This window comes from Didymella exigua, assembly GCF_010094145.1.
Source record: "Didymella exigua CBS 183.55 unplaced genomic scaffold M421scaffold_49, whole genome shotgun sequence".
NCBI lineage: Eukaryota > Fungi > Ascomycota > Dothideomycetes > Pleosporales > Didymellaceae > Didymella > Didymella exigua.
The window spans coordinates 156,554-167,944 of record NW_022984823.1 but is presented as its reverse complement, the minus strand read 5'-3'; the positions used below and the strand labels follow the sequence as shown (position 1 = coordinate 167,944).

General features: G+C 42.2%; 3 protein-coding genes across 3 annotated transcripts; all 3 read left to right on the top strand.

Moving 5' to 3' along the window:
• Positions 1 to 395: 395 nt before the first annotated feature.
• On the top strand, positions 396 to 560 carry M421DRAFT_75038 (uncharacterized protein; the record flags this gene model as incomplete). The annotated part of the gene is made up of 1 exon (XM_033597096.1): positions 396 to 560. A coding segment is annotated over one exon (165 nt), but the record flags the coding sequence as incomplete, so codon positions are not given.
• A 923-nt stretch (positions 561 to 1,483) lies between these two features.
• M421DRAFT_75194 (carbohydrate esterase family 5 protein) lies at positions 1,484 to 2,528 on the top strand (the record flags this gene model as incomplete). Its single annotated transcript, XM_033597110.1, has 2 exons — positions 1,484 to 1,925; positions 1,984 to 2,528. 2 exons carry the CDS (start codon positions 1,484 to 1,486, stop codon positions 2,526 to 2,528), a joined length of 987 nt encoding a protein of 328 aa, XP_033443769.1.
• A 2,110-nt stretch (positions 2,529 to 4,638) lies between these two features.
• On the top strand, positions 4,639 to 4,830 carry M421DRAFT_75192 (uncharacterized protein; the record flags this gene model as incomplete). The annotated part of the gene is made up of 1 exon (XM_033597108.1): positions 4,639 to 4,830. A coding segment is annotated over one exon (192 nt), but the record flags the coding sequence as incomplete, so codon positions are not given.
• Between the last annotated feature and the right edge of the window lie 6,561 nt (positions 4,831 to 11,391).

Sequence of the window (11,391 nt, the reverse complement as noted above, 5' to 3'; positions counted from 1 at the left end):
TTGCTTGCGCAGTTTTAGCGTCTGGGCTCATAACTATTGCAGCTAAAATAGAGGCAAAATGTACATACATTTGCACCCCTGAATTGGCTGGTAAATAGGCATGATATCTGCTGCGACACCTGGTCATTATAGAGCGCGATTTTAATGCTTAAAAGCGCGGGTACTCTAGCCAAAGTTACATAGAGGCCTTAATAAAAGGACTCCTGCCTTACTACAGGCGTTTGCAACTGTTTATGCAGGATAACGCTTGCATACACACCTTAAGGGTAGTCAGGGGCTTCCACGCGCGTCACCACATCACCTGCATTAAATGGCTGGCCTATTCACCTAATCTCAACATAATTAAGCACCTCTAGTTCTATCTCAAACAATACATGCACAAATTCTATCCCTAGTATAGTAATTTGAGTGTAGCAGAAGAAGAGTGGGATAGCTTTTATAGTGCTCTAAAAGAGTGCTGGCAGCGCATACCTGCATCACTGATTAGGCGACTTATCTTGAGTATGCCGCGACGCCTCGCTGCATGCAGACGTGCGAGGGGCTGGCAAACTAAATATTGACCTCGCGCGCATCCTCTGAACTAAAAATATATTAATTTGCTTATACATTGGCTGAGTTATGTGAGGGTGAAGGTAGCGTGGATGATGTTGAAGTTCGCGCTAGGTAGCTTGGCGGAAGAAACTTTTGACACCTGACTGTATGTCTCTGCTCTTTCTGAAGTATAGATTGGCAAGAGCTGTGGTTTGCGAAAAGGTCGGAGCTAGAGTGGCATGAGAGATAAACTTGACTGCATCCAACAAGTAAAGTGCATCTAGATTGTCGAATGTCTGGCATGAGGCACGGCAGCCCTCGAAGAGTTCCGGTAAGAGCTAAGACATTTCGGGTTGGCCGAGGGGACGTGCACGAAGTCTTATTTAAGACAAGCTCAGGGGTGTAATCTCTACGGCGTATGCCTTCGTATATGGAGGATCGCTCAAGCATTAACACGCACGCTAGCATTTTTCTTGGTTCCTGCTTGATCCCATGAGCTGAAAGTTAGCTTCAATGCAAACCTCAACAGCAACGTCTCAGATGTCCCGTTGACCCATTTCGCAAAGATGGCAGAGTTTGACGGTACCTAGGTATCCATCAAGGGGACGTCTGGCCCCTGGGCCATCCTCCAAAACCTGATGGTCAGCATCAATCTCAATAATACGACGTTTGTCCGCGCTCCTGCTACCGGTAGCGCACGACCCAAGGTAGATAGCTCACCCAAAAAGGGATCCAACTCGTATCTACCTAGTCAGGCACACTACCCTTTTCCGCCCGTTCGAGCCGACCCAACACCCAGTTCGGCTGAAATGCAAGATGAACGCTCCTATTAAATTGTTCCCTCGAAGCCAAGGGGACTTTCTCTCTTCTCACAGGTCTTCCAACCTCGCAATCTAACCATTACACTCGCTTTTTGACGACCGATTAATACCACACTCTTTAATCTTTAATAATGTCTTCCATCATCCGCAACATTCTCGCGCTCAGCGCTGTCGCCGCCGTCGCCGTCGCTCAAGACCCAGCCCCCAAGCTCGACGCTCCCTGCGCCGATGCCGTCATCTTTATGGCCCGCGGTAACACTGCGCCGTACCATGACTTCCGTACATTCCCCTTCGTCGACGCTACGTGCGGCAAACTAAGGGCTGAGGGCAAGACCTGCGACTACATTGAGGTTGTGTTCCCGTATGGCGGCGACTACTGCAAACAGATTGGCGAGGGAGTCCGCAACGGTCTATCCCAGATCACTGCTTTCAACAAGAAGTGCCCTTGCACGCACCTCATCCTCAATGGCTTCTCTCAGGGTGCCTGGATTACCGGAGATATCCTTGCTGGACCTGGTGGATGCTCGCAAATCACCACTGGTCTAGACCCTACCTCGTCTCCTGGTAATGCTAGTAAGTATTCTTGACATGACATACTCGAACCTTGGACTGTGCTAATGTGGTAACTTAGTTGCTGCTGCTCTCCTCTGGGGCGATGTCAAGCACGAGGCTAATCAGCCATACAACGTTCTTGACGGCTCTAATCTACAGAAGAACGGTCGCGACGCCGCCTCTCTTGCGCGCCTAAACCGCTACGCACCCGTCCTGCGCTCTTACTGCGCTAAGGGAGACCCAATCTGTGCCAACGGCGACGACGTCGAGAAGCACTTGAGCTACTTTGAGAAGTACACCGACGACGCCTCGACCTGGGCCGTTGGAAAGCTCAATGACGCCGCCCCTCTATGTGCCGCTCCCACACCTACGCCTAGCGCTTCTTCTACTGTCGTCGCCTCGTCTGTTCGCGTTGCCGCTGTTGCATCTTCGAGCGCTGCTGCTTCCTCTGGCGCTGCTGCTTCCTCTGGCGCTGCTGCTTCCTCTGGCGCTGCTGCTTCCTCCAGTGTCGCCGCTCTTCCCGCTTACCCTACATCTCCAGTTTACGTTGCTCCCTTCACTGCTCCCCAGCCATACGAGGCTATGTGCATTCCCCGCATCACGATTAAATATGTCTACGCTTAAGAGTAAGAAGGACGGAAGATGTAGCGGAGTAGACGTAGTGACAGCAGTAGATGGGTGTAGATCGATGAAGGAACTATGAAAAAGAATGACCGTCATAGTAGACGTCTGCCTGAACTTTTGGTTTTCGTGCGTGATGAGTGTTTTCCGTCTGCTCTGTAAGTGCGCTGTGAATTCTTGTAGAGCCCGATGGTCTAATCTGTGAACGTCTAGCCTGGAACGTAAACGTCCCTGTGAGCCTCCTGTATCCCCCGTATCTAGTTTCCTGAATAAATCTGGACAACACAATCTACTGGAGACCCCTTATCCTGCGAACCTCTAGCAAATCCGCTGTTAAATCTGGTATATCCTGGCGCTGAAAGTCCTGCACAAGACCGCTATTTATATTAGGTGTGACGTCTGGGTTCTTGATGTTGAACCTATCTAGGATGGTATGGCTACTCACGCAACTAAAGGCACGTAATACTGACAAACACTTATTACTATAAACGGAACAGTATGTATTATGCACATGGCTGATATACTAATCTGCGCGAACTGAGTGTATAGTAGTGTTGAGGATGTAGAGAGGCGACCTTGGTACGGCGGCTTGGTGTACCTAGTATAGACCGACGAGTAGTCTACATGCTTGAGAGCTGGAGTTTATGAGGTAGACAACACGTTCCGGCTGGCTGCTGTCTGTATCGGGTGATCAAGGTGCCTATTATGTTGGTGGTATTACGCCTCTTGCTTAGTGGAGGGAACGATTGGTGAGCAGGCCGTATTGCTAGAATTAGTAGAGCGGTTTTGTCAGATATTGGGTTACTGAGGAAAGGTTGGCAGGGCCGGATCTGTACAGAGACATCACTTGGAGGTCTCAGCCGAGTTCACCAAGCAAGGCAGGGGCCCACAGACTAAGCCTAATAATTAGTAACACGCTAGATTAAGGTCGCCAAGCATGTAAAAGAGGGGTAGCTAAGCAATTTAGGACTACTAAGACAAAGCCTTAGCTAATAATTAATAGAAAGGCAGGTTAAGAGTACATAAGATTAGAGGAGAGGCAATAAAATAGATAGGACAGAGAATATATATAATTTTTACTACCTACAATCTTGTTAAGTTTATACTCTAACGACAGTACATGAATCTAATAATTAAGAGTCTTACTGCTATAACTAAGCTAGAATAATGTTAATCCTTAGCACACCTACTATTGTACTTACTAACTATACAATGTACACCCCGTGGCTACGCCAGCTAGAGATACGCTGTGTCTCTCTAGACGTGTGGGATTAAATTGATCCTAATTAACTCACGCGCCCAAAGTCAAAGCTGCAGTTACTAGCCGCGCCAGATCTTAAGACATACAAACAGAGAACAACACTTAGTAACAATGAGGACAGAGAGCCATTGCTACCTAAAGCACTATCAGAGCTCTTATTAAATAGACTTAAGGCATAGAAAGAAGACAACTACTACTAGAAGAGCCGTCTTAAGTTATACAAGATAGCTAACTAAGACTATTGTAAGGAGCAAGCTAGTCTTAATAAGGTAGTAGTATTTATCTAACACTCTGTCTTAACATACCTTATAAAGAACTGCTGTAAGCCAGGTAAAATAGTAAGATTATGGCTTACCAGCCTTAAGCTAACTGTTGGCATCAACGCTAATAAAGAATAACTACAAGCATGACACTAATATCTTGCTACACTTAAGCCTATAAGGCTACTAGGTAGCTAGAGTACCTGGCTTGCTGAATACAATCACGCTGCAACAAACACAGAGGCTGAGAAGGTAGCAGAGACACAGAACATACAAGACATTATTTAAGACTTTCTTAACTTAGTAATAAAGATAGCACTAACCTAGGTAACTTTGTTTTAGGACTATAGTTAATAAGAAGATAATAACGTGTTTCACCACCGAGCCGCGCACCACCACCGAGTCGCGCGGCCCTACGAACTTTGCGACTATTACATCTATTACAAAGATGCCACCACAACGCAACGCGCAATTAATCTACAATAAAGGCACACTATACCTTGCAATCTAGGCTACAAATACTACTATGTCTAATAGTACAAAATATATGTCTAGAGCGTTTAATGTTCCTAAATTAACCCTAAGAGACTAACGCGCTAGAAAACACGCACAACACAACTGCAAAGCTAACTTAAAGAAGCTTAAGAAGACAGAAGAGGACGCAATAGTTACACGTATACTAGAGCTAGATAAGCAAGGGATAGGCCCTACAAGGACTATAGTAGAAGAAATGGCCAACAATCTGCTCGCTGCGCGCGGTAAAGGACCTGTTAGCAAGAACTAGGTAGACAGGTTCAGAACATGTACTAAGGAAGTCAAGCTTTGACGCAGCTGTCTATACAATTGTTAACAAGCCCTAAACAAAGACACACGCATTATAGAGCCCTAGTTTAAGCTAGTAAGAAGGACAAAGAAGAAGTACAGGATCCTAGATAAAGACACACACAACTTTAATAAGTCTAGCTTTATAATAGGCATAATTACTGCTTAAATAGTCTTTATAGGCTCTAAGAAGCAAAGCAATCCTAAGAAGATATAGCTAGGCAACTGTGACTAGGTCACAATTATCTAGGGCATCTGCGCTGGTAGATAGGCTATCCCACCCTTTATTATCTTTGGCGGCAAGGTCCTTATATCAAGCTAGTATCTAGGACTACCTTACAACTAGGTAATTAAGACTAGCGCTAACAGCTAGACAATAAATAAGCTTAGCCTGAAGTAGTTGAAGCACTTTAACGCGCATACAAAGGAGCGTACTGTTAGCGTGTACTGTCTGCTAATTATAGACAGCCATAAGAGCTACAACAGTTACTAATTCCTTAAGTACTGTAAGGAACAGAAGATTATTACTCTCTGTATGCCTCCTTACTCGTCGCACCTATTGCAGCCGCTTGACGTGGGCTGTTTTGCCCCTTTAAAGCGCGCGTACTCTGCTGAGATTGACAGCTAGGCAAGGTACTCTATCACACAAGTTAAGAAAGAGACCTTCTTACTAGCCTTCTATATTGCCTTTAACAAGGCAATTACAAAGAAGAAAATCTTAGCAAGCTTTAAAGGCGCTGGCTTAGTTCCTTACAACCTAGAGTAGGTGCTATTAAAGCTTAATGTGGTGCTTTGTACGCCAACACCTGCACTATTAGAGACTACCCTGTAGGAGTCTAAAACACTAGCTACTATAAAGGAGATAGAGGCGCAATTAACGCTTGTTTGTGAGCGCATACAAAGGCACAGAGAATTACTAGTCTCTCCTCTTCTATAGGCTGTTAATTTGCTTGTAAAAGGCATAGCTATTATAGGTTATAATTTGTAAAGAAAGTAGGGGAAGGACTAGACTACTTTCTTCCTAGTCTAGAAGGACCTAGACAAATCTAGACTAGCTTTGTCCAAATAGGAAGCGTATAGCCTAATAGAGGTAAGGTAGGGTTATGTAATATAATAGACAAGTTATTATATTAGATACTAGGTAGAGATTCCTAGGCTAGGTACAGAGCGAAAAGAGGGGGGAGAGCTAGAGGTATTTATGCTTCCTCTCCTCTGTTTGTATTTCTAAGCAGAACGTTCTAGACTCCTCTAGGTGGGTCTACTTTATCTATGCTTAGTATTGCTGCATATGCAAGCAAGATTACGTAGGTGTATACGTAATCGTATACGTTAGCATCTTACAGAGTAGGCTACTCTATTTGTAAGCAGAGGGTCTAGAACATTTCTAGTTACTAAAAATAGAGAACAGCATATCTTAAGAACGAGAGGAGATACAGGCTTCGTAAGCACACCATTCTAATCCTCTCTTCTTAGAGATTACAATAGCAATGCTTAGGTAAGCATAGCGCTATACCTAAGAGGGAAATACGTTAGAGAAAGATTATAAGAACAAAGTCTTATAACTTTACATAATTTAGTATTGCAGGCGCAGGAACTAGCAGGTATTTATAAGGTAATAGCTACTGTAATATAGCAGTGTAGTTGCAAAAGAAAGTATATTTAGGCAGAGAAGAGTCTAATAGTAGGTAATATACTAGATTTAATAGCTAAGAAGGACTGTGGTAGTAGGGAGGTAGCTAAACAGGGTGCAAAGAGGGTGCGCAAAGACAGGCACTGCAGATATTATAGCAAGATTAGCTACAACTTACGCACCTGCACTGCAGAAATTGTAGATTAAGATAATAGTGATGCTTTTAAATAGTACTATAAGGCACAGTATGTTTGTGCGCAGTACTGTGGTGGAGAGTAATGGTCTGTAATAGTGTAGTGGTCTGGCCAAAGGCCAATAAAGGATATCTACTTCCTAACAACTTTTGCTAAAAAGCATGCACAAGTTAACTAGACGTCTAGTTAACTGCGTAGATAATATATATCCAGCTTAGGCCAAGCCGGCTAAGCTAATGTAACCGGCTAGCTCTAGCTCTTCTTTAGCTTTAGAGTCTAGACCGTTACAAATAGTCGCAAAGTTCGTAGGGCCGCGCGACTTGGTGGTGGTGCGCGACTTGGTGGTGGTGCGCGACTTGGTGGTGGTGCGCGACTTGGTGGTGGTGCGCGACTTGGTGGTGGTGCGCGACTTGGTGGTGAGACACGTTATTACTTATAAAGATATAATAAAACACTTCTAAGAGTATATAAGCAAGTACCACCCTACTAGTAGGGGGAGACAATAGAGTGGTGCCTCTGTTGCAGGGAACACCTTATTCCTCACTAATAGTGGTGAAACCACCTAGGGCATAGACAGGGACGCCTTAGCTATTACTAATAGCACATTATCCTAGAGAAGACCTTATTAAAAACAAACTATTAGTTAAAGCACTATATCTAGGCAGTCCTTTAAGACGGATACAGCAGCAGCTAAAGGAGCAACATGCCCTGCCTGTGAACAACGCTATAGACTAGAAGATTGCTACTATTTCTATTAAAATAGAGCTCTAGAATAGTTTACACTATAGCAAGGAATAGCTACAATAGTACAATATAGGATAGAGCACAGCGCTAACTTACAAGAGCAGCTTTAACCTAGAAAGTAACCCTATATAATAACTCTAAAAATAAAAATGTCTTAAATACCTAAGACTACTAAGTAATAACTTGTAGGTAGGAGGGTTACCTCTATTAAGGCAGTGTTCTACTTAGTAATAATTAAAAAAGATATTAACCCCTACCTACTAATAAACTCCTTTATTCTTAACTTAGGATTAATGTGCTATATTACTAATAGCCCTAATAGAGTCCTTAGCTTCTGTCTCCTATTACTAGCAGACTGTATATAGGCTAGTAATAATAAGGTAGAAATTAAAGGGTATAGCATAGTTAACCTAACCTTCTACAACTTAGCTAGGCACTACAACCTATTACTACACAATATAGCCTTATGCCTAGACATTCTGTGCAACCTAGTATCCTTCTACCTACTATAATAATAAGGCATCTAGTAGAATACTAAGTTAAACCCTATAACACTATAAGGGCCTAATAATAAGGTTATTAGAAGTCTTACTAAGATCTTTAGATAATAGGTGCTTAAATACAACCTACTTCTACCTGCTTTATTCTACACACACAAGATTACCTTATAAACAAAGAGAGGACCTTAAAAAGCCTTAGCAATGCTGTGGCATAAGCAACTTAGTTACCCTAGTCCTGCAGCTGTTAAGCACATTGTTTAGCGAACTTAGGGGGTGCGCATCTAAGGCATTACTATAGTTAAATATAACACTTGTAGAAGGGCTAAATCACAATAATAAATTAGCTGCGCACTAAGAATCTATAAAGTTAGACCTAGAGAGAGACTTAGCATTAATTTCTACTCCTATAAAGCCTAAGGAGATACTAGAGAAAAGAGCTAGATACTTATTACTAATAGGTTCTTAGGCCTATAGTGGGGCCTCTACTTTACAGATTATTACACAGTAAAGTTAATAATTAAGGTGCTATTAATATTTATCCTGTTCTTAAAGAATTACTATAATATCTTAGCTAAGACTATTAAGGTAGATAATAAAATAGCTATAGTTAAACTAGACGTTATAAGATAGCTTGCAACAAAAGTAGTTATTGTAGAGCCTTTAGCGCTAGACACATGAGCACAGAACAGCAATACAGAACACTTAGGGGGTGTGAACAAGGAGAAAGCTTAAGCAATGCAACTTAATGCCAACCTCTCCTAGAAACTGTGGCTAGAAACCACAAGGGCAGTAGTATACCTCTACAATTAAACGCTAAACTACGCAAACTATTAGAAAATACTATACAAAATATTCTACACTTACGTTACTCTTAGTAATAGCATAGTAATATTACTACAAAAGCCTAACCTTACACTCCTAAAAGTATATAGGTGCAAAGCTTTTGCTATAACAAGCAAGACATATAGAGGCAAGTCACGTCTTTAAAGACTAGATCTAAAGGCCTAGATTAGCTATTTAGTAGGCTATTTGTTATTAAATATCTATTAAATCTAGATACTATTACTTAGTAGGGTAATAAAAACTTAAGATATTATATTTAATAAAGACATAGTATTTAACAGGAGGATTAAGGACCTTATAGAGAATCTTATATATAACACACTTAAAGAAATAGCAATATATATATAATCTATTAAGCTACTAGGGCCTACATAATAGCTAGAAATAGACTCCTTTTATAAGGACAAAGCCCTAGTAGAGCTTTTACAACAAGACAAAGCAGACCAGCTAGGCTACTATTATAGACAGAAGATACAGGATAGCTATCCTACCCCTCTATTAACACCACCACCAGCAGCGCTACTTGCAGGCATTATAGCCAGTAACTAAATAAGCCTGTCCTAACAAGCGTCTTTAACTACTGTCCCCTAGGCAGCATTATTCCTTGCAGGAACCTAAGCTAGATGTGTTAGAACATACAGAGGAGAAGTTATAGACAAGGCTAAGATAAGGAGAATACTTGCCAAAGGCTTAAAGCCCTATTAAAGCTAACTTCTGCCTCTGCCTACTTCCTAAACTAAGCTTAAGGATCACCCTATAGGTGAACTATTTTAAGAGGCTAAGCAAGCACACCTTGCAAGTTATTAAGAGATAAAGTTATAGTTAGAGGTGCTAATAAAATAAGTTAAGTAGACTAGACACTAGATACCTAACTATATATAGGTGTACACCTACAAGCTAGATAAGCACTATTACCTGCTAAAGTGCAAGGCAAGGCTTATAGTTTAAGGTAACTAGCAACAAAATATCACCTTACAAGACACTTACGCAGCAACCTTAGCCAGCAGGTCCTTCCACATGATGATGGCTATAGCAGCTCACTATAGCATAGAGCTTAAGCAATACAACGTCACAAACGCCTTTGTCTATGCAATAATAGATTAGAAGATTTATATAAGAATGGCCTAAGGATACTAGAAACTAGGTATAATACTATAAGTAATTAAGGCACTTTATAGACTCTATATTTCACCCCTACTATAGTAGAGAGAATTTACAACTACCCTTAAAGCACTGAGCTTTCAGGTAGTACCTTATAAGCTATGCTGCCTAGTTAAGGACAGAGTTATTGTCTTCTTCTATATTAATAATATTACAATAGCCTACACAAAGGATAAGGAGTTAAGCGCTTAGTAAGTAATTAAGGGACTATAAACAAAATACACAGTTACTAGAGGAGATAACCTCTAATAGTTCCTTAGCATAGAGATTGTGAGAGATTAAGAAAATTAAAAGATACAGCTATTACAGGCTGCCTATGCTAAGAAGACAAGTAAGCTTACAGACCTAACAAATATCTAACACAATATACCTATGGCTTTAATTAAAATACAGCCATAGAAAGGACTAGCAGCGCTAGCTAAGATTAACAAATACTAATAAAAGATTAGATTACTGCTCTTTGCTGCAGTCACTACAAGGCCTGACATCGCTTTTGCTACTTCGCGACTAGCTAGATTCCTTACCAACCCTAGGCCTGACCACCAGCAAGCAGCAGACTAAGTGCTTCTGTATCTCTACAGCACAAGGCAGCGAGCCCTGCAGCTTAGAGGAGACACGGGACTACAGGTCGCAAGCGACGCGTTGTTTGCTGACAATACAATAGACTGCAAGAGCTCCCAAGGCTATGCTATCAAGCTTTTTAGTGGACTTATTATGTAACGACTATGCACGAACACGACACGTGGCATAGCGCTCATAGCAGCTAGAGGCAAAGCTAGCTGGCTAGCACTATTATTGTCTATATATATTATACTACGCAACGAATACTTGCTTAAGTATTCTTGTGCTTACCTTTTGGTATAGGCAGAGAAGTCACGTAGTATTGATTTCGAGGGCAGGGCGCCTACTCTGTTACATATTGCATAGAAGGCTAACAAGCAAGACACTATAACAACATCAACCACAGAGGCTAAGTTGCTAGCTCTCTCTTAGGTAGCTAAGGAGGCACTCTTTATCTTAAGGCTCCTAGACAAACTCTAGATTAAACTAGGCATAACGTACCTCACGGGCTCGTGGATCACCCGGGCTCGTGGATCACTTTTGCCAAGCCCCCACCAAACTCTACCTTCCTACGTGATGCCTCAACAACAACGCTAGATAGAACCTTCTAATGAACGTCAGATACAGACTGCCCTTCAGGCTCTTAAACAAGACGCGACACTCTCTCAGCGACGCGCTGCAGCTATCTACAACGTCGCTCAATTAACACTAAGCCGCTGACGCGCAGGATAGACTCCACAAGCAGATTACTAGCCTAAATCAAAGAATCTGACTAAGATTAAGGAGGACGTAGTTGTTGAGCATATACTTGAGCTAGTCACCTGAGGATTTCCCCCCAGGCTTGCAGCTGTGGCTGATATGGCCAATTCTTTGCGCGCAGAGCGCAATAT